The following is a 27,123-nucleotide window of genomic DNA, read 5'->3' as shown; positions in this document are numbered from 1 at the left end:
CTTCAGTTCCTCCATGGTACATGAGAACCACGGTGCTTCCCATTCACCTTCCTCTGTGAGCACTTCACAAAGGTTTTGATTCACAGTGTGGGCAAAAGACATCCAAGTGTCTCCAGCAAGTTCTGCAATTGTCACTTTTTCTCTAAATGAACTCCTCATTTTTGGGTTGCAATTCTGGGTTTGTTTTTTTTCCCCTCCAGCAAACAGGAACCCCTTTCTTCCCCTTCCACAACAGAAGAGCTTGTTCAGCACATTTCACTGCACTTTTGAAATTTTCAAAGCTTTTCAAATCTCTTCACATCTTGACTTGTTCAGAAAAAGATTCTATTTAACCTAATTATCCCCAAATAACCTTTTCTGTCTGAATCATGCCAAAATTTATGAAGTTAGCAAAGTACTTGTCCAGAGATATTCATTTACAAGTATAAACCACACAGAATTATCCAAACTCACAAGTCATTCTCAGAATTATGCTATTACCCAGTGATGTTCTGTCATTCTAAGAGAAATAACTGAGATGAAGGCTGCTTCCTGGACAGTCAAAAGCTTCATAAACAATCTGCAGACTGTAAAGTGTAAAAGGCCATGAAATGATTTACCAGGCACCACTGAAGTCTCTTACATTAATGTTTTTTAAACCCAATTTCAGCAGCAATAATGTTTTTGCTTTGGGCAAAAAGACAAGACGTGTTTCCTGGTTTTGCCAGAAAGGTAAGAGCAGTCAGGAAACCCTTATTTAAAACAGCCTAATATTAACAGCTTAGCAAGTTCTTTAAGAGTTTAAGCACAGAAATAACAGCTGAAGAATGTTCTCCACAGATTTGTACAAGTGTGCAGTAACTAATGATAGCTTACAGGCACACTTCAGTGTGGAAAGAAAAGCATCCTGAATATTTCATGAAGAAATGACCATAAGCTATGTTAAAGAGACTTTTGCATGAAAAGTGCTAATTTCTGCATTTCAGTGAGGTAGCCTTTCCAAGATTGTTGTTATCTTTTCCAAGTGCTTTTCACTGACCATTTGAAAAGCCTAACTTGAAGGCACAGTCATCTTTTCAAAGAGTTTCTTGTGAAGAGACGATATATATGTAAACATATGCCAGGTAATTATAGCAGAAAAACATCCTTTCCACGTTACAGCCTGCCTTCTAGAATGAATGGCTTCCTGTGAGTAATTCCGTGCAGCACAAGGCCATTTTATATCTCTTGAAGGTTGATTCCAGAGTGTCACAGCAACGTATCATAAGAGAAACAGCTACTATGGCTTCACAGCTTTCCAACACGTAAGTGAAAAAACCCCACTCTCTTTCCAACCTCGCCTCCTCTACTTGCTCTTTTCTTCTGCTGCATGTTCACAAGCCACCTCTGTCCCATGTAGACTGTGGAAATGTAGGAAGAGGGTGAAAAAAGCCCTGAGGGCCACTGCTCACAAGAAACAAATATTCCTTATGAATGGAATCCTAAATGAACACCTTCCAGAATGTAAAGCCTCAGCAGCTGACTTTCCTCAGCAAACAAGCCTGCAGAAGCCTATACTATACACAAGTCCACCCCAGGCCCATCAGAAGCAGCTCTGTGTTGTTAATGCCTTGCCTATAATTATCTCGAGGGACGAGCTGTGAAGGAGAAGGCCTGTGCAGGGCAGCTAAGGAGCTTATCAGCCAGAGATAATCCCTGGCAGGAACACGCACAGGCACTGCGAAAGGTGAAGAGGCAGTACAAGACCTGTGTTTCACAGGGAACACCTGGCACAAGCAGCAGCAGCTGTGGGCTGGAGCCACGGCAGTGCCCTGTGTCAGACAGTCCTGAGCAGGAGCTCAGTCTGGCCCTCTGTGCAGGACACCTCCCTCACCACCAGCAGCTGCAGCCCTTCCACATCTCCCTGCACAGAGAAACACAGCATGCCAGGCACGAGCACAGCTCCTTGCTCCAACAAGTATCTCGCAGCAGATTGGCTGTACCTTATTCCCCATCTCTCCAGGAAAATTCTGTCAGAAATTATATCGCCTCAAGAACACTGGAGAGGCTTTATGGTCATAGGATCCAACAGTCATTTTAAATATGCTCTGTGAAACCTCAACCAAATGAGAATAAAAAGGTAAAAGCCTTTCACCTTTCATCACCCTTCCCTCCTGTAAAAAAAAATACTTAATATTTCCAGCATCAGTTTCTCCTGGCTTTTCCACAGAGGCTTTAATAATGATCAAAGCGTTTTCATCCTGAGTCTTAAGATGTCAAATATTGGTCTCAGTTATTTTCAATCAACTACCAGCATAAAAATTATTCTGCTGAAATAATGTTTTACTGTGGCATATGAAAATAAAGACTAATAAGTAATGAAGATTACATAGTATTTGACACCAGTAGTAGTTCATTTCTGAAGATAAAAATACTTTTTAACCACTTGGGTTTGAAACATCTTAGAGGAAAGTAGAAGCCAGTATTTCTCTTCTGCTGTCGTTAAAACTCAGCAATGCTAATCCAAAACAAGACAGTCTGACCTCAGCCCTTACAAATTTTTGATGCATTTTACGTAACAGTGTTTAGAATTGAAGCTTATACGGACTGCCTTGTTTGTGCCATAGCAGCAGCCAGAGAAAATATTGCTCATGGCATCACTGGAGAAGGCCCTTAACATGATTACACCTGAAGCTGCAGATGCTGTAAGAGGCAGGCAGAGCACATGCAAGGTGCCAAGCATCCACACCTTGCCTGGGACTCCATTAAGCATCACACAACCCTTGCAAACCTCTCAGACTGCTTCCCAGAGCTACCTGGAAAGAATTCCTCCCTCTCTACATCTCAGAAAGGCAAAAAGCGACATAGGAGTTTAAAAGGAAAATGACTGAATCACATTGCACAGTTCACACTGCAGTAGGTAGAAAGGACAGCTGCCCTTTTTTAAGATCCAGGGACAGAAATCTCATTTCATGTGGTTTTCAATTAAGGGACACATTCCTGTAAGATATTTAATACTCTTGTAAAAAAATAGTAGCTGTTCAGTTCTACCATTGATAAATTGCATACTAGCTTTCCTTGCCTCTGTATTTCTGTGGTAAACACAAATAACACCTATCACATCTAAATCACCCCAGTAATTGATCCATGTGCTATAGACAGACACAGATACACAAAATCTCACATTTCAGATGAGCCAAGCCACAAAGTGCCTTTATCTGAATCCATGGCATACCCTCATCACCTGTGCCACCAGCTCACAGGCGTCTGAGGAGAACCAGCAACCACTGAGCAAAGCAAGAAGATCCCTGCTCTGTGCTAGAAAAGGATTTGAGGTGATGACTTAGCAGACTATGTAAACACAAGCAGAATTAACGTACATCCATTGCCAGGGGTTATTCACAGACTATAAGTTACATAATTATCATGTTGAATCAGGATATAAAGCTTCCAAAGTGACAGTTTCCCCACCCCTCAATTTGATTTTTAACATTACGCAATATCAAATTTCACTAACAGTAAAAGCACTACCACCAAAGCGAGGGGTAAAATGACAAGGTGGATCTTTTTGTTAAAGCAACTCTTCTTCCCAAGCCACTACCAACCATCCCAGTTGATACAGGAGATGTCTCTATTATGAGTATTCTAGAGATGGCAATAAATTAGCTCTGGTTCTTTAGTTCAAAATTACAATTCCTCATTGGAATGCTCTGCATAAATCATTAATCAAATAACCTGGTAGCAAATACTTCAAAAATCTAAACCCCAGTACAGTTCAAGCAGTAGCAAGTTTATAGTAATTTGTGGTTGGATACAAACCAGATTTTTTTGTGGAGAACTGTCACTTGGGACAATTATTTTAAATTGTCTTAATGCATAAAATAAATCAGATCTTTAATTTCAAATCTACCGACATGACCTCAACAATAAAACAAACATAAATCCAAACCAAAACACTAATTTTCCACCTAAGAGAGCAGCACGATTTACACTAAAAAAGCAGACATCTGAGATTTAATCAAAGAACATCCCTGATAAAAAGAGCTTACACTGGCAAAAGTTCTCTCCAAGGAAAAGTCAACTGACTTATAAATATGTGTATCGAAGTGGATACAAAGTGCAAGCAAAACGCTCCCAGCAGCTACTGAAGGATGGAAGCCTGCTGCAGCTGCAGGTGCTGTGTTAAACCCATCACACAGGTCATGTATCAATCCCAGCCCTTTCTGCCAGGAGCACTTGCACAGCTGCTCCCACACGCTGCACCCAGACAAGCCCAGAGCCAGACAGACACGTTTGAGAACTCCCCCCACAGCCCTTGCTGGGGTCAGTACCAAGGCTCAGGACAGCCAAAGCTCCCCCATGGAGCCTGACACTGCCTGGCGGAGCGGCAGCGCTGCTGTGCACACATCAAACGTTTGACGGCTCTGCAGTTTTCCTATTGGCTCCCGTATGGTGGGATAAAGCCCTGACACTGCTTCCAGGGTCACTTGCTGGGTAACATCTCTCCACATCAGGAAACACACAGGTAATTGTCACAGCTACAGCCAAGCCTTTCGAGAGGGATGGAAATTGCCATTTTACAGACTGTCAGCTGTCAAAATTACAGTGCAGGTTTCACCCTCATGTTCTGAGCAATTTAAACTCTCCTTGGATTCAGCCAAGCTGCTGAAGGGATCACCCTGAGAATCCTAGGCTTGGTTTATTTAACACAGGATGCAGCATTACAAACACCTACACAGAACTACTGACACCATTTCAATCATTTGCTCATTTTTTCAAAGACAAAAGACAACTCAATTCAACCCTCAATACCATAATTTTTATCATTTTCCTAGGGGCAGTTCTTTGGCTCCTGATTCAGCTCCTGTAGTTCAAGGAGAATCACAGCAGAAGTACACAAGAGTGAAAAATATAATACGCTATTTCCTAAAAAAAAAAAATCAGAAATCAAAAGTTAAAGGAAACCCTTGGTGTTTTATTGTAATTTCTTTGGCAGAGGGTGCAAGAGACATCTGCCATTTCAATAGCATTGCCTCCCCATCTGTCCTTAGCACTACAGTTGTACAAATCCAACTGTTTCCCAAGTTATTCTTTCAAGTTAATGCTCTTGAGATGATGAATCTGAAAAACACAGTTCAGAGGAGGAATCATCCCATTCCCATCACACAAGGGTACAAGAGAAAGGCAGTACCGAGTGCTGGTCATGACACTGGTGACAAATGCAGCAGAGACCTGTCACCAGAGGACACAACTACTGCCCTGCCTTTGGCTCTGACAGACACAGGGGATTAGGCTGAGGCTTCAAATGTAAAGATCAGCTAGAGGAGAGTTCATCGTGGATTCTTCTCAGATCCCCACCTTCCCATGCTCCCAAAGCTTCACAGCGTTTTGCTATGGATGATTTTGAGGGCATTAAAAGCAGTTCTTACCAAGCTGTGCACCCTTCAGCTTCCTAACTACCACCTCTGCAGCAGAGGAAGATGCAACTCCAGTTTCTGAATTATTTGTCATTTTCAACCTGTCGTCACCAAACTGTTACCATGATTTGTCATTTCTCAAAACATTGAAAGCTTTCATTTTAGACCTCTTTAGCAGTAAGGGTAGGGTTTTTTTCTTTTGTTTACAATAGGAAAACCAATGACATTCAGATAATGACAACAGATGCACACCCAACAAATTAAAAGATAATTTTTTACTTTTTTTTTTAGTTCAACCGACAAACGCTGTCAAGGGGCTGCAGATTCTTCAGTAAGTTATTTCATCCTACCCAAAATAAAAGATAAAAAACCCAAGCTGATGAAAGCAGGCAACAGAACCACAGCTAATTACTGAGGCCTTTGCACAGTTAACTATAAAGCTAAACTTTCCCACTGTCTTTAAAAACTGCTTTTCCCCTTTTATAAGCAACCTTTGCCAATTTCCAAGTCAATTAAAGGAAGAACATTACAAGCACTCAAACCAACTCTGAGAACTTGATGACAGGTTTGACAACATTGCTCACTCCTGCGCAGCCGCTCATTTTTATATTAGGCAAGAAAGCTTAGTCATTAAGGAAAACTTCAGGCACATTTGCAATGCTTGTCACTCAACAATCCCCCACAGAATATCAATGGATTTAATGAGAAGCAGGCTGAAGCAGCGTTTCATACAAAGTCCCATGAAAATATGAAGAATCTTCTCACATTCATAAGGTAAATGTATCCTTGTAAAGAGGCAATTAGAAGTTAACTGGACTGCAAAGTCTTACTCTGCTTGATATCTTGATGCAAGATCAAGCTACACCTCTATAGTTTACTACTGAATACTGGTGTAGCCTCAAACACTTTCTTCAGCTCTTATGCTAGAGGGACTGGACAACAGGATGCCAGGATAATATTTCAATTTCTTGATAAGGCAAAACTACCAACAAAAAACAGATTAAAAAGCTATCACACTTCCCCCATAAGACAGTCAGGTTTTTTTCCTTTAAAATAATCATGAAATGTTCTCTCATGGTACCCATGAAACTCTCTCTGCCGTGGCAATGCTGCTTTCTCTCCTCTCCTCTACCTGGCAGGGAGTCCATGCCCAGACAATGAGCCCTTGTTACATCAAGAGACCCCAGCTCACATCCCACATATTATTTTTACATTACTACAGATAGGTTATAACTGAAATTCAGGAAGCTGAACTAAAACTGAAGCAGAATGGATTTCTGGTAGGAGTGGGTAAACGTTACCATGAAAATGAGTGACCTCCAAAAATAGCTTAAGCGCTTAAAATATTTTGGTCAAAACGTATGTCACAACTGAATGCATCCAAAACCTAAACACATCCAATACAAAACAGTATGCACTTTAAAAGAGGATTTTCTAACATTTTAACTACAAGAACTGTTTTTACACTCAGTATTCACATAACACAGAAAAGAAAAACCAGCACATTTCAAGCAAAAGGGCCAATATGAAAGAGCCAGTTTAAAACAGATTGCCTTATAACCAGGTTATGAGGACCCCATCTCAGAGACGGGATGCAGCAATTGCAAAAGAGAAAGACAAAACCCACACATGTGCCACTCAGATGTCTATTCTAGAAACCTTCTCAAGCCCCAGACTGAGAACAATGGTTCTCAAAGCAGGAGCTCTTCAGCAGCTTAACAAGGTGGAGGAAAAGCACGAGAAGGACACAGGAACAGCACATCCCGCTGTCATCCCACCAGAAGCTGCGGAGGACACAGGTGCCAGACTAAACATGATCAGGTTACAGCAGTGGAACAAAATTATTGCCCACGAGTGGCATTTCCTGAGTGTGGCAAAATAAAGCACAAGAGCTGAAACACCCTCTGCAGAGGCTCTCAGACCAAGTCTGTATGCACAGCTTTTGGATGGCTCCTTCACACCCTCTTTTCTGGGCAAAAAAAATATCCATTTTTAAAAAACATGGAAGGGCAAGGGAATCCTTCAAAAAACAAACATCAAATGCAAACTCCTGTTCTTTGTGCATCTGAGCATGCGAGTCCAGAAGCAGATTTAGTCTGTGAGTGTCCAAAACTCACAGTGATAATTTTATATAGCTACATATCATGGTTTCATAAAAACAATCCGGCTAATAGTACTAGTAAAATTGCCAAAGGAGTTGATAATCTCTGCTTAGTAAAATGGTTGTTTGGGTTTTGACCTCTTATTTTGGAGCCACTTCAAGTAATTCAGATAGGTGTTGTATATGTCATTCTGACACTGAATTAAATAATTTAGGGGAAATTTTAAAAATGCTTTTCCAATCACCTTTGAGATGATCCATTAACTCTGCTATGAAATACAGATGCAGATGGCTGAACTTCAGGTATCTGAGATTTTTTTGTTACTAAGATTTGAGAGGAATGACATTATAGCATTAGGTATATAGTTCTGTTGTCATTCCCATAATTCCATTTTTTGTTCAGAACTTGCATGGTCTGATGAATACTAAAGAAATGTCAAGAATATACATCTGGTTCCACTGATGTGTGCTGCTTAAGTCTGACAATATAAGTATTAACTTGGTGTGATTGCAGAATTGTTATTTACTGACTGAGACAGTGCTTACTCTGAATTACCACAGATCTGTTTTACACCTCCACTTTGGATTTCAATACTGCAAATAAGCTGTTATCTTTTTTCTTTCCCCCCTTTCTGTAAAACTAACTCTTGCAACTTGTAACACGTCCTACAAGCGAACACTGCTCTTCTTGTGGAGATCTTCCCTCTAAACGAGGATGATCTGGGTGCAGGGAGAATCTCAACTAAAACACTTCACCAAAAATAAGGGAGGTTTTTTGTTGCTCTGGTTTATAATCTCTGTAGCATCAGTTTTTCATCGTTCATTATTAAGGTTCAGTAAAATCAAAATCAAGGGACATGCTTTATCTTTAAAAAGTTAAATCAGTCTATCAGCCTAGGTATTTACACAAGTAAGGAACTTAATACTTCCCTAATTTAAATACATATATTCCATATTTATAAAAGCACTACTCAATCTTTTAAAAAAGTGGAACTTTCCTGTTTACCACCAGTAAATTTTTTTTATTTCAAAACCTACTTCATGTAGTTTTTAATAAGAATGTCTATTCTCTGTGTAGGAAAGAAAACCTGACAGATGCACACCCAGATGCTGATCTCATGAGTAGCTCAGCATGTTGCTTGTCACATTTATGTTACTGCTCCATACCCAACCACTGCTGGTTTATGTAAACTCACCTCATTTTCAAGGTCAGATCGTAGAGACTTTGTATCATCGGAATGAACTTTTCTGTTGAAAAAAACCCAAAGCACATTTCCCACATTCAAGATCTAAACCTGGGACAAGCAGCATCTGAATCCTCTTACCCAACCCCTCCCAGCAACACAGGCACTGGAACCTGCCACAGCTTCCTCACAAAACTGTGCAGACACCACCCACAGCTCAGGGCACCCGGCGCTCGCGCATTTCCCCTGATCAGGAAGTTTCTGCTGTCCACTATCACAGCTTTATGAAACATCAGCTGCCTACAAGCTACAGTTTGAGAAACATGAGGGATCTCTCAGGTTAAAAAAAAAAAAAAAAAAAAAGGCCATGCAAAGCAGTGGGGAAAACTCTCAAAATCTCTATCGAGAAAACTCTCAAAATCTCTATCGAGCTGGTTAGGCATTTTTCACACTGTATCTTATTGACTGAACCAGTCAACAACAATTAGTAACATTTTGAAAGTGTTTTAGTTTATTTAGTGTGTGAATCAATAGAACTTACACCAATGATCTATGCTGCTCTCAGCGTCCTTGCACAATTTGCTGTTTCTTTAGCTGTTTTGTTGACTGGATGAGCATCTGTGGTTGCAGAGGCAAGTCACCACTCAACAGAAACTACTCCTAATTTAGCTTTGTTTCATGGAGCTATTTTCACAGCAGTTTCCACTCGACCTTGCACAGAGGCAGCAGTAACAGCAGGCTATAGAAAGCTACTGTGTCAAGAACTGCACAACATTCCTGTGATGGAAAGAAATGGGTTTGGACTTAGGCTTCAATATGCATGATCTGAGCAACTCTACAAAAATCCCTGCAGCTACCTACATCTTTGCATATCAGTCACTGCTAGGGTACAGCGAGTCCTCTTAAACAGTACTCCAGGGAACTTTTCCAGACAGGGATCAAAGCCCCCTGCAAGGCTCCAATGTTTAGGATGCAGAAACAAGGAAAATGAGGCATCTGGGGCTGAGTAAAAATGGGGTTGAACAAACTAGCTTTGAAATTGGTAGACAACCTGTAAAAGAGCTGACAGGAAACCTAGTGATGAATGGCAAATCTACAGTGCAAGTACTAAATGAGTTCCTTCAGTATCAGCCAAATCAGTCTGCAAATAAACACTGGAATTCATCAGACACAACCCTCCCATAAAGACACCGGTGATACTAAAGATACTCAGACGACCTCCCCTAGTGGTTTTTTTCCTGGTCAACTCCAATTCCCCGCTCCAAACATCCACATATAAATATGTAAATTAGTTTGTAGGATGCATAAGAAGAATGGCCATAACAATGGCAAGTCTGTCATACAGGAGGAAGCTAAGGGAAGATGGCTGTAACATAAAATAATGAGAATAAGATTGACCTTGATAAATACACACTGATGAAAGAGGAAGCCTTCTCTGAAGGACAGCCCAGGCACAGACAACAAATGCAGGCCATGACTAAATTTGGGCTGTAAATCAGGAAAGTTTTTGAAGTAATAGAGGCCACTACTAAATTCTGCCTTGAAAAAAGGGAAAATAACCAACCCACTCACCTCTTCAGTTAATGTTAAGATAGAGCTTGATTACTGAATGAGATTACTTGTTCTGTTGAATGACTCAACTTTACCTTGAATATACTTTAATTTGATTTCTTTATTTTCACTGAAGGCCAGCTCCAGGTGATAAATGCCCTGCAGAAGTCAGACAGCAGATGAACGTGATTTGCAAGTGGAAGGGTTCAGTCTTATCAGATCTGGTTTTCCTGTTTCACATAACAAAGAGCAGATCACTGACAACCAAAACATGACTCTGAACTTGACTTTCCTTTGAGTATTGGTAGAGGACCAATCCTTACCCCTCAAAACTACCTAAGCAAGAAAACAGTTTGCAACAGAGGGATCAACCCTATTTAAAAGGGATGGAGGTTAATGAATCCTGTTTAAAGGACAAAACCCTGCTTTTTTTCCCCAAATATTTTGCACTTCTAAGAGTCTAAATGTTGGGATGTAGCAGCTGTGAGATTTACACAGAACACACAAGAATATAACTATTTTGAAAAATGCAGACAGAACATTAAATTCCATTACTCTGAAACTTAAAAAAATCTGCACCTATCCAAGACTTGAAACACACATAATTTGTGAGTCCTTGCTCTCTCTTCTTCTGGGTTTCCTCTGAGATACTGAGCTTCCCACCATGAGTCTGCGAGGCTGGGCTGTGTCACCGGTCTGGTCCCCAAACCATCTGTAATACCAAACACAGCTCCAAGCAGAGCGGATGGACCACACAGAAGCAACTTCTGCTGTGGGAAAATTAATCTCATTACATGTTTTGATTAACAGGGCAACGAAAGCAATTTGTTACTTCATTTAGAGAGGTAAATCATGTTTAACACAAGTAAATAAAAATTTAAAGGCACCAATTCCTGCCCTCATTACAAGTCACTCTAATAGATGGTTCAGCATGAATCACTTTCCCACAGCAAACAGGCTGCCTGGGTCCACACAGGCTCTGCCAGATCTTCTGCACCTCACACGTGCACACACAAAGCACTGAACCAGCGGCCTCTTTCCCTTCTTCATTCTCCCCAAAATGCAACTGCCATGAAACACCATGGAGTGCTGTGGGTATAAAAAGAGAGGGCACTGGGCTTTGGAAGCTCTTCCATCCAGCACCAGTTTGTACCTCTCTGTAAATCTTACACGTCCCCCACATTAATAGATTACCAGCATTGCCTGAAAGAAAGAGCAACTAGAAAGGTTTTTAACATGCAAAAATTTACTGGCTATCAATGATGAATATCATCAAAACACCATGAAAAGATACAAAAATGTGACAGAAAACCTTTTTCTTCCCTCCTCCATTTGGAGCAGTGATACTAAAAATTGCTGAAAAGGGAGGGGCTTTATGCCATGACCAGCAAGGCATTTAGTCCCATGAGCATTTATCAAGGAAATCCTAATCACAAATTCCTAGCTGTCCATGCTGTGCAATGCAGGACTAGGAAGCTACCTTACATCCAAGGAGGTTTTATTTTAGAAGCAGCAGACTCAGTATAAAAAGCACCAAGATGAGCTTTTCATTTTTGTAACTACAGCATTTAATAAACAATAGGAAAATGTAGTTTTTGAAGGTTTCTGCACTGATCCTCACTTGCATCTTGGAGACACTTGATGTTAGTGACATCTTTCTATTAAAAAAAGGTGTAAAGGAGGTCTTTAAGTGTGCTTTAGTAATCAAAGTTCAGCAGCACCTGAAGCTGCCCTGAGGGGAACCAAAGGTCATCTGCCCTGCAGAACAAAATCTTCCCTGCAAGGCAGCACCACAGCAGCAGCAGCCGGTCCATGTTACACCTTCATATTCATCTTCACTTTCTGCAGGATATGGGTAACATCAACCAAATGAACAAGGTTTCAAGAGAAATCTCTGAATTTGGCAAGCACTTATTCTAATGAGCAATAGCCCGTTAAAACCATTCCTACTAGAAGTCTCCCAAACCAAAATCACACCTAGCACCGGCTTGAAAACTGCTATGCAACACAAATAACCTGAAGGCCTCTCCTGACTCATTAAATCACAAACCTATCTCTCCAAGAGGTTATAATTTAAATGAAAGCTAAGCCTTGGCAAATCCCATCAGATTGTCAAATATGGATTTTATGTAGGAACCCCATCTGTTTGTGCAGCTACATGAATATGCAACGTGACTGTTGCTGCAACACTTGCATTCACATTGCGGAAAATTTACAAGTAAGCAGTTCCCAACTACAATTAAATCAGGAGCAAAGTTCTGAAAACACAGGCAGTAAATTGCTGCCCACCAATATGAGCTTTGAGCCTCCAAGGTTCCTTTCCTCTCCCCGTGACGTGCTGAGGTGAGGAAGCTTTACAGCAGAGGTGTGCTACCCTTTGCACTGGCACGAGGGGCTGTCACTGCTCTCAGCCAGGCAGGGCGCACTGCTGCCCGGAGCCGTGTGAGGCCTGCCCTGTGCCACGTGAGCCAGGAGTGCTGGGCAAATTCATCAGCGGCTTCCCAGGTGAGGGCACTGCCAGCTGCAGGCCGAGGGGCTGGCACACAACCCAGGGCTGACTGCCGCAGCTCTACACATTCCTCAGTACCTGTCCAAATTCAGCCACTGCTCACTCAAGCCAGCAAACACTCAGATCGTAACTTTCCTAAAAATTATTCCTGTAATACAGATTCTGAAGTTCCTAACTCTGCACATCAGAACCTCTGGCTAAAGATGGGTTTAGGTCAAGTTCTCCATGCAGTGGAAGGTGACCACAACCCTGCTTTCCACAGCAGTCCAGCGGGAGTCAGAACTGCTGCACCAGGAAAAAGAACCAACTCCCTAGAGAGCACATGTAGGACAGTGGGAGAGGCTGTCCAAGGGACAGCCCAAAAGGACTGATTTGGCTGTAACCGAGCAACAGAAACCCCACAACCAGCTGTGAACATACACAAGCACACTGTATACTCAGATTGGAAGTGACTGCCAAACCTACATCAATTCTGCTTTTATGGATGCCAGACAGCTCCCTTGGAAAGCATCAACAGAATTTTAACTTTATTCATTTAGCAGTGATAAATTCTTGGTTACTGGTAAAAGATTTTTTAAAAGCCTTTCATCACAAGATAAAATGCTTAACCTCAATCAGCAAATATCCACAGCATCACATTTCTAATTATTAAAACCTACTTTGTTGCTTTTGAGAGGTTAGGGTTGTTTGTTTTTTATTAAGCCTGCAGGTTTTATTCTCAAATTTTCCTGTGAAATGCTTAGAAAGTATTGATGAAAGGTCAGGAATTCATGTAACAGAAGCTCCCTCAAACCACCGGGTAGGCAAAGTGTCTGTCTACCAAATACAACTCACTTAAAAACCAATAACTGCAGAAACATTTCTGTAATAGTTTGCTCAGCACGTTACCTATCATTCTCTAGACTGAAAAACCTAATTACAAAAAACAAATATATGCTGTAGCACCATTTAGGTTTCTCAATTCCCACTAAAGTGGCCCCGGATCAGAGAAGAAGCTCCATCAGGGATAAGACACCCATGCAAATTTGCAGAAGTTGCCACTCCCTGGCTTTTCTGGCATCCACTGCTTCTGCTCATTGGCATCTGGAAGAACAGAATTCAAGAGGAATTAAGTAACCCCTCAGTACAGCAGAATACATCCAGCAGCTTCTGATCAGATGCCACAGAAATTATCAGGGCTGTAAAGCTTAAAAGTGGGTTCTCTGATTCAAACAAGTGAAATGAATTTCAGAACAAGCTGACAACAATCTATTAAATTACACTGAGTAACAGCACAACTGTGTCCCTGGAAGAAAATACCAACCCCATGTCACACAAATTCTCCACCCTCCCTGATACCATCCACAAAACATTTCTTATAATACCAGGATTAAACGGATGAGGAGTCTGCACAAACATGCACTCCAAGATGTACACAAGCTCAACACATCCAAGGAATAAACAGACAGATTGGATTCCTGTGCCTCTCCACAACAGAGCAGATGTTTCTTCAAATTCAAAGCACAATTATTTTTAATAAGGAATCAAACAGAAAAGCTGCCACCGCTAAGTTAAGGTTTTGTTCTCTAGTAACCTTTTTCAAAGCACAGAGGAAGTTGCATTTCTCACATAATCTCTCAAATTCCCCAGAATATCCTCACAGAGCATTTGACAAATGTGAAATATATGAGTATGAAGCAGGAAGCTGGACAGATCAAACACCCTGGCCTACATCTCTCAGGAGGTCAAATGAAGGACAGATACATGAAAAGCACTATTTTGGCAGTACGAACATTTGCAAAGCAAAATATTTCACTGACTTTCATTCCAGTCTTTTAGATTCCCACTCACATTCTCCAATTATATGAAAAAAGAAAAAAAACCCAAAAGATAAATTCAAACCCCAAGCCAGGCTGTGGAATCATAGAGGAGTGAACAAATATAGCAGAGATGACTTCACATACCCCTAATCACAACTTGAGAAGGTGCATAAATGTTTAGCATTTGGATCAATATATGCTTACATATGGCAGGAGTTTTACATTTCGATTCCACTGTGTAGTTAGGTTTTGAAATTGGATTTCTGGGGGTTGGTCAGTGCCTAATCTCAGTCCTTCCAGGAACAAGTGTATTTCTACCTGGCTGTCAGGAGGTCAGATCCAAGTCACAAACACGTGAGCTGGCCCCTGGTTTCCCATAAAACAGTGGTTCCTATGTATGGTGTTATGTGCAGACAAACAGAACCAATCTACAATGAACATAGAGCGTTGACCATGGTGCTCAATTCCTCATTTTGCTGTTTGGGTGTTTAATTCAGAAGTACCATTTGAACTTAGCAAAACTCTCAGGCTCTCTCAGGCCAGGAGGGACAGAACACAGCCCTATTTCAGTATCAGGACACGGAAGCTCAGGAAAGGTATTCACTTTGTATTCTCCTGCATCTTAAGTTCCCCCTTCTCTTCCAACAGAAGCAATCCCCCAAGTGGAGCTGTTCAAGCTGAGTCTTCACTTTGCAGGAAGAGAACACAGAACAAGAGCACGAATCAGTGCTGTAATGTGTAACTTCTGACAGAAAGTGGCTGCAGATCAGCAGCCAAATAAGTCCCCAATAATCCCGTTTCATGTGCATTTCCCTCCCTTCCCCTAATGAGCTTGCTGAAACTGAGCTAGCAGATGATGCAAACACCTTTTTACTCCCCATGCCTTTCTAAGAGAAATTCCAGTCACAACGGAGAGAGTAAATAACTCTTTTGCAAAAACTCCAGAAGTGACATTACTGAAATCAGCATAGCATTTGTTATGAATAATTTAACTACAAACTGCCAGGACATTTCATTTCAAATCTAATTTAACTGTTAGAATAAATTACTACCAACCAGCACTCATCACAGAGTTTCAAAGTCCTCATTCTTAGTGGTATTTGAAAGCTCTTCAGGTTTTTACTAACACCAAAACAGAATTAATGCTAAAATTAAAACAGACTTTAAAGCTCCAAACCTTCACAAAGCAGGGCACGTAACCAAAACTCCCTTTTGAGTTTGGTTTTTTTTGATAATGGTCTTCTCCTCCCTACTAGCCTGAGCTGAATGGAGTTGATTTCAACAGAACCAGTAACCTGCTAGATGATGGTAATTTGCAATGAAACAAATACTTGCAGATAAATATTCAAATGAGTGTGTTGTGTTACAACGATGTCAAATCGAAAAGAATGCCATGACTAAGCTGAACACAAACATTGAGCACAAATGTAAAAAAGGGGGATTGCATGTTAGCAGGTGAACCTTCTTACATACTAGAGACAAACAGTTTTAAAACACTCTTAATGACAAGTAATTAACCAGAAAAACAAGACTACAGCAAGACACAGAAGAAAACCACTAAAATCCCAAGCTTAAATCTTGTCCTCACAAAGACAGAATCTGTCTCACTGACAACTAAACACCCTGAAGGACAGTCCTATCTGTGTGGGAGTAACGTCACCTGTGCGTAAGAACAGAATTTAGCTTCAAAAATACATGTGCTGGCATAAACTGGCACAGGTAAATGTGTGCTTCAGAGATTAACATCTTGAGCTAGATTAGAAAGAATTATTTTCTCCTCCGATGGAGCGCTGGAAGCCTAATTAGAGCCTGCCTTCCTGTACAACATCTGGCACGGACTGACACAAGCTACCCAACTACAGGAAATGTTAGTGTAGTGACACATCAAAAACGTTATCTCTGTGTCACGAAAAGCTGTGCTGAAAGCACTACCCCTATATACGTTTCCCACTTCATTCATCCCCCTAATGTATTTTAAATCACTTTAGGGATCACGGGGTGCCCTACTTGGAGAGCTTCAGATGCTGAACACTCTTCCCACAGCCCAATTACTCAATACTGCCCAAAATGCTGTTCCCACAGGGTGGGGATTGCAGCCCCCACAGCAGCCGGAGCCGATGCAGGTGAGCGCCATCGCTCCAGTCCCTGTGGCTGTGCCACACATCTGCAGGCATGAGCTCACAGGGAAGAACAGTATAAATACTGAAAAAGATCTGGGAAGTTTCCTGCTAAGAAGGAAGACAAATAACCAGTGCCACCTCCAAGGCTTGAAGCTAATGGAATGGCTGGTCTCTGCAAGCTCATGAGAGCTGCTGAGGGAGCAGCAATAACCTGCAGTAACTCTCCCGTTACTCCTGGTAGCACATGTGCTCATAAACAGAGCACTGGTAGCTCTGCTGCAGCAGCCCAAGGGCTGCCAGAGGCGTGCCCAGCTTTTTTCACGAGCTCCCCAGAAATGAGAGGCTGGGACATCCTCCTCCTCCTCCCATGGACACCATCACACCACACCGAGGGCACCGGGCTTCTGGCCACCAGAAACTGTCAGCAGGAGTTACTGGCAACAGTAACACCCAGTGAAAATCCACCAATGATTCACCTTTTCAAGATCAGAAAAGCAAACTCTTACCTAACTTTGTTTTTGGAACACAAAAATGAGGGCTGAACCTTTTAAGAAAATGGGTCTGTTTATGTGAAATCAATTTGGATCAAAGCTAGAAGACTCTGAAAAGCGAAGGAAAAAGATGTACAGATAATGGCAGAGAGACAATCTCGTCATTATTTGGTATTTGGAAGAGACAGGGGAAAAGTAAAGTCACTCCACAGAAGTTCACTTTTATCTGCATGACTTTCTGCACATGAAAAACAACACAGACAAGTCCAAGCCCTTACTGAATAGTAGCAAAATCCCAGACCTCATCAGATGAAACATACAGAACCCAGAACCAGCAAACACATGTTCTTCACTTTATTCTTGGTTTTCTGTGTGCTTGTTCACTGCTGCACTTAATTTTAGAAGGGTAACACACCTTTTTATGCCCTTCCTTTTTTGCAATCAGCAGCATAATCACCTTGTGCAAGAACACAATCTATTGATCGAAAACTAGCTGTGGATATTCCAGTAGTTTAAACTCCAGCTGACCTAGAAAACACCAAGATCAAAACTCCGAAGAGCACCTTAAGAATACTTGAGAATATGTTATTATAACAAGCAAAAGCACATTTGCTATGCTGAAAGAGATTCAAACCACAACTGCTTATAACTTGTACTACTAAAATCAGAAAATCATGGAACTGGAATTCTGTAAGGAACTGACCATCAGCTTGAAAGCACCAAGGCTCCTTCTGCTAGAACAGGAGGCACAGCTTCCTTTTCCCCTCCAAATTCCAGCCAAAGCCCATCCCTCTGTACAAAGGCAACTTGCCTGAAATTTCCCTGTAACTATACAGGGAAACTGAGGGGAACACAACTTCACTGGCATTAGCTGGTGATCAGATCATATTTAGAAAGACGACTGAAGTTAAGAATTTGCAAAAATCTCCAAAACCATTTATGGCTGAGATGAAGAGGGGAAGAAAAGACAACTATTGCTCTGACTGGGCTGAAGCAACTTAAATAATTTCTAACTTCACAACTACTTTAAGGAAGTTTTGTTTAGTCTTGAAAGTCTTCACTCCTCCATATCATTTGCTGGAACTGCTCTCGTCCAGTGTGGGAAGGCAAAAGGGCCAAGCTGCACATTTTATTTGAAAGGCTTCAGGGGCAGCAAGCACTAGACAAGGAACACATTTCCAAGCCAAGAGGACACATTTCCTCTTAACTCTGCTCACAGATGAAGCTGACCCAGCGATTCACACTGGAATGGGCATTCCAGTAGGTCTGACCCACAGAAGTGAACTGCTGCCTCCTCATACAGCAGATCAGATGGAGTGGAACAAAACTTAGATCTAAAAGCAGCACTTGAATTATAAACTCCATCCCCAGTATCAGCCAGAAGAAAGCATCACACTTTGAGGTTTTTTCATGTTTCAAGTGCCATTCAAGTGCACCTTTCTGCAATTAAAAAATTGCCTCACAAGAATCTAAAGGCTTCTCCAAGAAGCTTGCTCTTCAGAAATTGTTTAATAAATTTCCAAGTATTAAAACCCAAAACAACTTCCACAAAACTGAAATTATTTTTGGGATGTGTAAAAACAGAGCTGGAAAGGCATTGCCTGCATTCACAGACAGGCACCACGTGTGTTCTGATTAAAGAGGATATTCCCCAGCTCAGCTTTGAGAGGTAACCCCTTCTTTTACGGTTGAAGGCACAGAAGAATCTGTATGAAGTTTGCCTCATTCCATTTGATGAGCCAAATTCTCCCAAATATGTTTCCACTCCTTAACAGAATATATGAAGGACCACCTTGGTCCTGCATGAACAAAGTACAAAATGACAGCTTGAAATACAGTGCAATGCAAATGATGAGTGATTAGAAAGGCTGTTTTTCCTCATTTAGCCTAGCATTTACCTCCTCATTTACCCCATCACACACAGCCCTGGCACATTGGTAACCTGGCTGCTGGCACATGGTTCAGCACCTGGTACCAGTAACCAAAGATGACCCTGTTGTGCCTTCTCACATTGAAAATTACTCAGATCTATGACACCACACCGAGTGTGGTCTTTTATTTTAACTATCAAAATTCAACAACCACATAAATGCGCTAAACAATAAAAAAAACTGTTTAAAGCAAACTTGTGAAAATATTTATCTCAAGTATTAATTTTCTTAACCTACCTTCAAGCCTGCAACTGTACAAAAAAAAATTAACGTAAGTAACCTTTCAAAAATAAAGGAAAAATAATCTCCCAGTGAGAGTGAGAACACAAATTCTGCAAAAAATAAATTTTCACCCAACTTTCACCAACTGCAAGTAAGAATACTTGAAAGCCCTTTATCAGAGAGCAGCATGTTATCAGAACTTGCCATATCGTCCTGTGCAATGTCTTATGTTTAAATTCAATGACTCCAAGCTGCCGTTTACCTGCAGTGATTCCTTTGGGCCAGAGGCACCACAAACACATTTACCTCCTCACTGCCGTGCTCTTTCCAAATCCCCATAAAAACACAGACAGCGCTGAGGGTGAGTGATCGCTGACACCCGGACACGGGCACTGCAGCTGGGAATTAACGAGCGACTGACAGGGCAGCGCTAAGACTCCCTTTCACAACAACAGCCCACACCGTGTGTATATTTACCTACAGTGTACCATAACAACCAGGCCGCTGCTGCTGACAGGCTGCTGGAAACACACACCAGAGGCAGGGCAGAAACAAGCTGTGCAGCAGCCCTGGAACAGCAACACTCCTCAACACTTCATCAGAGTGACTTTCTCCACAACTGTTAGCTCAAAACCCATGGTTTTCTTCCTTATCATAATTTTCTTCTCACAAAAAAGTTGAATCTGAGGTAAAAGTACACTTTTCCTCATTCACTCAGTCAGATAGGCCTTAATGTTCATGTTTAAATGCAATGGAACACAGAATCCAGGGAAGCTATAATGTTTAAAATAAATTCTGCAATGGAAAGTTATTATTGACCATCCTCCGCCCTCCCCTCCACCCCCCGCAAAAAAAGCTTGCAAAATGCTTCTGACAAATTATTTAGATTCCACAATGAAGAGACTGCATTATGTTAGATTTTAGGTTTTGAACACCTTTTCCTGAAATGCTTTACATCAACCTCTGACTTCTGTGCAGTCAATCCATGAAACATTTAACATAGAAAAAACAGGCATCAAGGGGAAAAATTCAAACCAACAAAATAATAATTAAATTGTATTAAAAAATCTGTTAAAACATTCAGCTATTTTTATCATTTTCTAATGCTTAGCACATGAACGCAAGAACAAGGGAGGAGGCACCATAAACACCAGATTAAAATATACCCACCCCTAGCTGAAAGCTTTTTGGTGTTGATAATTTTGGCAGCGTACTCTTGTCCTGTGGTGATTTTCATACACCTCCTCACGACGGAGAACGCCCCTCTGGAAACCAAAACCGGGCAAAGTGTCAGTCCAACTGAAACACTCCACTGCCATTACCAGCTAACGGGCAGCACGGAGGGGCGTGATGTCGGCAGAATTAAAAAAAAAAAAAAAAAAAGGTATTTTCTGATTTTGTGACAGGGACTGTCAGCATTGATTTTCTTCAGCTGAACAGTGAACTCTGCGGGGCAGACGCCGTGTGCCCAGTCCCGCTAGCTGGGCGGCAGCGGGCGGGTTTCACCGTGCCCGTACACCGGGGGTGCACAGGGGCCGTGACACCGGGGGGGCGACACCCAACATGGCGCTCGGGGCTGCGCCTCCCGCCCCGCCGCTGGGGGGCGCCCGCCGCGCCCCGACACCCCTCACACACCGACACCCCCCCCCCGCGACAACCTGAGATAAAAATAGCAATAATTAATGATAAATAGCGACACGGGGGCTTGAGGGCAGCTCCCTGCCACCCCCCAGAGCCCTTCGCCGCCCCGGGGCCGTATGGCTGGAGCCCGGGCGCTCTCCCGGGGCTATCGGCAGCGGTGAGGGGGCCCCGGGCGCGGCTCCCCCTAGGGCTCACGCACCGACCCCACAGCCCCCGGTGGCTTCGCCCCACGTTCTGTCCTTACTTTCCGAGCTCCTCGAAGAGCTGGTACTCGTCGGTGAAGCGTGTGCAGGTGGTCGAGGCCATCATGAGGACGGGCGGCCGCCGGCGGCTCCGGCGGCCGTGGACGGCGAGGCGAGGACGGCGGAGGGGCTGTGAGGCGAGGCGAGGTGAGGCGAGGCTCCGCGCCGGCTTCTTCTCCTCCTCTTCCCCGCCACCGCCTCCTCTGGTGACGGCGTTGCCTCCGCGCCCTCCTCCGGTCTTCCCTCTCCCCTCCCCTCACCCTTTAGGGAAGCAAACAAACAAATATTTAAATAAATAAGTAAGCAAATAAATAAATAAAAAATTAAATAGCCTCCGCGCTCCCTCACGTCCGCCGGGGAAAGCTAGGGCAAAAGGGAAAGCAAAACCGGGGCGGGGGGCGCGGTGCTCACTCCCCTCCCGCTACCCCCCGCCTCAGCCCGTCCGCCGGTGCCGTGCCTCCCCCTAGCGACCCCGGCCCGCGACTCCCAGCCGTCGGGGACCGCGTGACGCCCATGAGAGACTCACAGCGGCGGCCGGAGTACGGGGAGAAGCCGCACTCCGTCCTCCCGGGGGCGAACAGCGACCTTTCCCCGGGCGCTGCCCCGGGACGGCGGCGGGAGGCGCCCTGAGGGAAGCGGATGCACCTGCGCGCGCCCCCCGCCCCGCTCCTAGTGGCCGCCTATGACGTCACGCCTCGCCCGAGCGCGAGCGCGCGGTGGCGGCGCGCGGCGGGAAGCGCGTGCGGGTGCGCTCGCGGGCAAGGGGCCGTGACGTCGCAGGGGCCCCCGCCGCGCGCGGGGAGGGAGGGGAGCGCCGAGGGACAGGGACAGACAGACAGACAGACAGACACACGGACACACAGACACAGAGACACGCCGGGCACTTCGTGACGTCACAGCTGCTCCGGCCGCATGCGGGGAGGGGGGACACACACACCCCGGGCACCTCGTGACGTCACGGCGGCCCCGGCCGCGTGCGAGGGGGGGCACACGCACAGCGCGCGTGCGCCGGGTCGCGACCGTCACGGCGGGGCAGCCGCGCGCGCCCGGGAGGGGCAGGGGCCGGGAGCGCGCACCGGGAGCGCGCACCGAGCCCGCGCCCCCCACACGGAGCTGCCCGGGGTTCACCCCCGGGCGGGACCGCCAGCACTGGAACAGAGCCGTGCCGGCTGCGCAGGGCGCCGGGAGGGGCTGGGGACACGTGTGAGGTGTCACAGCAAACAGCTGCCTCGCTCTCTTCCACAGAACCACAGAATAGCCTGAGCTGGAAGGGATCCACAAGGATTGTCAAAGTCCAGCTCCTGGCCCTGCACAGGACACCCCCAAATCCCACCCTGTGCCTGAGAGCGTTGTCCAAATGCTCCCTGAGCTCCGGCAGCCTTGGGGCCGTGACCATTGGACACAGAATGGGGGGTCACCAGGCCACCCCAAGGACATTTGATCCTTTTTGATAAACCTGAATTGCCTTTGTTCCTTTCTGATCAACGAAGTGGTGGTGAGCCAAGCAAAGAGTGCAATCCACGCCTGCACAGAGCCCTAAGCAGTACCTTTGGTACACGCAGAGCTCCACTATCAAAAGGCAGCCTGGAGCACGTCCATCCTCATTTTGATAAGTGAGAAGACAAATGCACAGAACACACCCACAAAAGGGCTTTACATTAAACCGCCAGCGTTTCCAGAATCAGCATCCAGAGCTGTGGTCTTGTATGCAGAGTTAAAACCTGTCAACCCTTCCCAAAAAGGAACGTGAATGTACGACAGGAATGCCAGAGCCGACACACGAAGGTAGTTTTCCTCCAGGTGAGGCAGCTGTGCCTTATACAAACACTGAAGTCATGGCACAAAGGTGGCAGCAAAGGGACTTTGGAACTCACGAGCATGTACAAAGCATTTACTCCATCAGTTCCTCTCCAGGGAAACACCCGTGCAGCAGTGCCAGTACAGAGAGACTGGAGGAGTTTCAGTTTCAATCAGCAGGAATGGATCTGTTCCCACATCCGTGAAGGGAATGAGCATTACAAGCACTCCGAGCAGCAGCAGATTTCCAAACCCCCTCAAACAAAGAAGTGACGTGGAAGTTGTGCATCCTTTTGTATAACATCTGCATCAGTAGCACATCAGCAGCACTGAACCCCATTGATGGTTGGATTTAAGGGGAGCTGTCTGCCAGGTTCCTTATCCAGATGTACACAGACATGAGAAAGTGGAACACATTCCCCTGGCACTACATCACTTTTTACTAATGGTGTATTCTGAGAACAAGCACTTGGCCCATTGCTGTGCCATACAGTTGTTTAATTAAAAAATATTCAGAAATAAATATTGAATTCAATTTCAATTCACTTTCTCGTTGATGTTTTTGTGGTTTATAAAAGTCATTATAAGGATGAGTGATCCAAACAGATTTTTGTTGTTGTTGTTGTTTTTTGTTTTGTTTCACATTTCTCAATTTGAAAAAAAGACAACAAGGGGCCAAGGAGTTCCTAGAGAAATATCAAGCATGAATTTTATCACAGGAGGTAAGGAAAGAAAATCTGTGTTTACAGCATCAATATCACAGGACTACATGAATTTCCCTAAGAGAAACACTGGGGAGGTGATGAGTAGCTTGGAAACACTTCAGCTGTTGTTTTTTCTCCTTACAACAATCATGTCTTAATTGTAGTTCCCTCTTGAGATGAAAGAAAACCTTCATTTGTAGCTGGCGTTTAAACATTTCGTACATTTCCCAAATTCCTCCTGAGCAGACCAAAGCAGGCAGGATGGCAGCCTAGAATCTGGTCCAGGAGCTGAAATTCTAAATGCTGGGTAGAGCTTCAGATTTCTACTAAGGCCACAGAAACAATTTATCTGTTGTTGAAGAACATCAGATCTCAGCGATGACCGGAAAAAATGCTCAAAAGCCATCCCAGGGCATATTTTTCTTCTTGAAAAGAAGGTTTTCAAGAGAGCAGTTCAAGCCTGTAAGAAACTGAAGTCGTTCACTTAAAATTCCTGAAGTTTAACAAAAGGTTACAGCTAAGTGGAATTAATTACATATTCATCTTTATACTGAAACATTTATTGTGGCAAAGGCAATTGTGTGTATTTCAAGAGTTTGCCATTCAGTGAGGTCTTTGCTTTGTACAGCTCTATTTGAGACAGCCAAAGTGAAGTTTTTGTTTTATTTCTGACCTTGCAAATACAGATTTTCAATTTTCTTATGTTTTGCAGGAGTCAAGAGAGCTTCCAAGAGGTCATTGGTGTGTACTGCTCATCATGAGGGCTGCTAGGAATAATGAATGTTTTGCTTGTGAAAAAATGCAACAGCCACTCACAGCAGAGACCTAGGCAGAAAATGTCCAGAAAACCTGAGTGAGGGGTTTAGATAAATAGTCACTTTGTGATGATAAATAGTCACTTTGTGATGATAAATAGTCACTCCAGATGGTGTTGAACAGAAATCTGGGTCCTTCCCAGGGCTGCACATATTCCTGGGGAGAAGCACTTACTGCCTTGGGGAAACTAATGGACAACACTGGAGCAGTCAGAGATACAGCACTGCAGTAAAGCAATGAGAAGATCAAAAATGTATGTGAAAACCAGGAAAGAGGTAAGATCAGGGCAAAAAGAGGATCTAGGAGAAATCACACAGAAAACACCCGGGTCTGCAGTTCATTGCCACAGCTGGAACTGGGCACACATTTCGGGTCAGTGTGGAATTGCTCAGGTCAGTGTCTCTGTCACACCACATGTTGTACCTCTCTTATTTTCTCACTGGAGCTGCTGGACTTTGGTAAGTGAAGCTTCTGGGGGGCAGGAGGACTGGTGACATGGTGCCAGAGACTCACTCCTCCTTTCCAAGAGGTGAGGGTGGCTGAAGGCAGCCCCACCGCCCGCTGCTGGCTCCAGGGCCGGTGGCAGTGCCAGCCGTGCCTGGCCTGTGCTGGACTGGGGACATCCATGGTGCAGCTGCTGCACCTGGCCCAGGTTTTCTCCCCCTGGAGAAGTTCTCTCGCCGCTGCTGTCCTGCCTTGTGTGTCAGTGCTCGGAGAAGTGGATCCTCGAAGGTTCCCCAAAGAAAGGGAATCATTTCTCCATGGCTCACCCTCCTGGCAAGCACCTTGCTGCCCGCGCAGGGCCGTGTGTGCTCCCTCTGCCTCTGCTGCTGGAGCACTCTTAGGTGGGATTCATTTACTCCTCAGTGAACCAGAAAGATGTTGGCAGAATAACTGATTTGATAGCTCAGTGATTCTGTCATGCTCTTGCCGTGCAGGAGACCAAAGGTTCTCTCTGGCCTAAAAAAGCATCACTCCTGACAGGCTGGGAGGCATTGCTGGCCACTTAACTCCTGCCTCTGGAAGCACCACAGGGAGAAAGAAATGAAAAATTAATGCCTTATTTTTTATCTTTCTGTGTGGGGCAAGGACAAAAATACAGGCTGAGCAGATGTTTTCATTTGTCTGTACTGGAAAGAAACAAGGAATGCTCTGATAGGATTCAATATTCATCTCAGAATTTTAAAGAATACTTTTTTCTTCTATTTTTTAAGTATTCTTAATTAAGAATATGCCTTTAAAATAATGCTTTTGAAGAGAGTGATTTCTTTCTAATGCACTTGTCCTGGTTATTTTGAGCTGAGTAATTTTTAATGAATTCTTAGCAAACAAAATATTCCATTATTTACACAGTTCTTCTTACAAGCAATTACAGTCAGTAACACTCCATGAATAAGACCTTTTGCCACTGGCTTTCATGACACGGATTTGAAATATAAACATTATTAAAAGAAGACATTTCAAGCTGTGAATTAAATGTTTCCTGGGGCTTGGAGCAACGTGGTCTATGGAAGTGTCCCTGCCCATGGCAGGGAGTTGGAATGAGATGAGCTTCGAGACCCCTTCCAACCCAAATCCTTCTGTGATTCCATGATTCTATGATTTCTGGAAGTTGGCGCACCAGTCTCGAGCCCTGTGTGATTGGCTGACTCAGAAAGGATAAATGGTTCTCCTTCCAGAGTTCCCAGGGGTTTGTTACTTTTGGTTCAGTGGTGATAAGCTCTGGGAAATATGTGCATGTCTCTTGCCTGGCAGGACTGATTTTAATATTACCTTGCCACATAAACCCAAGAGAAAGATCCACGTGTGGAAAAGCTGTTTGTGACAAGCCCAGTTCCATCAGGGTGAGGAACTCGGAGTGATCCTGGCTGAGACACTCCGGAGAGGCTGCCAGGGCTGCGAGGGAAGCAGGCACAGGAGCCCACACTGGCACTGAAATGTGCGTTTTAAACACTGCCAGGCAGCTCCTAAAACAAAGGGGGAGGTGGCTCCAGTCATTTCATCCACCACACGCTTTAGATTTAGAGCATCCTTTCAATGAAGGAAGTTGAAGAAGGAAATTAATAACTGCACCCCCTGCTTCCCATCCAGGGGCATTCCCAGCGCTGGAGATGGAAAGATTTTCCAGGAGGAGGGAGCCGTGACAGAATTAAGCAGAACTGATGAAGAGGCAGGCTGGAATTTCATGGGGGAACGAAGTCAGTGTTGAGATTTTAGAAGTAGGGGGACATGGTCAGGGGGGTCAGAAAAGGGAAATATTTTAATGACACAAGTTGGGACAGACTGAACTGAAGACCAAAGATTTGGTCAGAAAGGGGGAAGAGTTTAAAGAAACCAAAAGAAACCAGTGCATATGAGATACTATTGACTGGGAAGGAGCTGAGTTTTGAGAGAAACCCAATTGTGAGACTGCAGAGGCTTTAAAGCTAAGTGGAGGAGAAATGCAGCAGCTGGTGTCATGGCCCAGACAGCAGGGAGTGCTCATGGCAAGAATAAAACAGACATAAGAATGGGGATATGCACAACTTCCAAACCATGTCCCTAATCACCTCACCTAATTGTCTTTTAAATTTCTACAGGGATAGTGACTCCAACACTTCCCTGAGAAACCTGTGCCAGGGATGGACAACCTTTCCCATG

The 27,123-nt window shown here is 43.9% G+C and overlaps 1 protein-coding gene across 19 annotated transcripts in view; it reads right to left on the bottom strand.

The window, feature by feature from the left end:
- Positions 1-22,047, bottom strand: part of CAMK2D (calcium/calmodulin dependent protein kinase II delta) — a 121,912-nt gene extending 99,865 nt beyond the window's left edge. For 5 of the 19 annotated variants that reach the window (XM_063414966.1, XM_063414947.1, XM_063414949.1 and 2 more), the window contains exons 1-3: positions 21,693-22,045; positions 21,169-21,427; positions 20,454-20,548 (exon numbers count right to left, since the gene is read on the bottom strand). In XM_063414966.1, the coding sequence (XP_063271036.1) occupies positions 20,454-20,548; positions 21,169-21,233 (160 nt within the window). In that variant the 5' untranslated portion in view covers positions 21,234-21,427; positions 21,693-22,045. Of the gene's footprint in view, positions 1-20,453; positions 20,549-21,168; positions 21,428-21,692 lie in introns of all 19 variants that reach the window. The other 14 variants (XM_063414951.1, XM_063414959.1, XM_063414961.1 and 11 more) reach the window with 4 other exon arrangements.
- Positions 22,048-27,123: the final 5,076 nt, after the last annotated feature.

This window comes from Prinia subflava, chromosome 18 (assembly GCF_021018805.1).
Source record: "Prinia subflava isolate CZ2003 ecotype Zambia chromosome 18, Cam_Psub_1.2, whole genome shotgun sequence".
Taxonomy (NCBI): Eukaryota; Metazoa; Chordata; class Aves; order Passeriformes; family Cisticolidae; genus Prinia; species Prinia subflava.
Note: the sequence above shows the minus strand (reverse complement) of the source record. Positions and strands in the feature narration are given on the sequence as shown.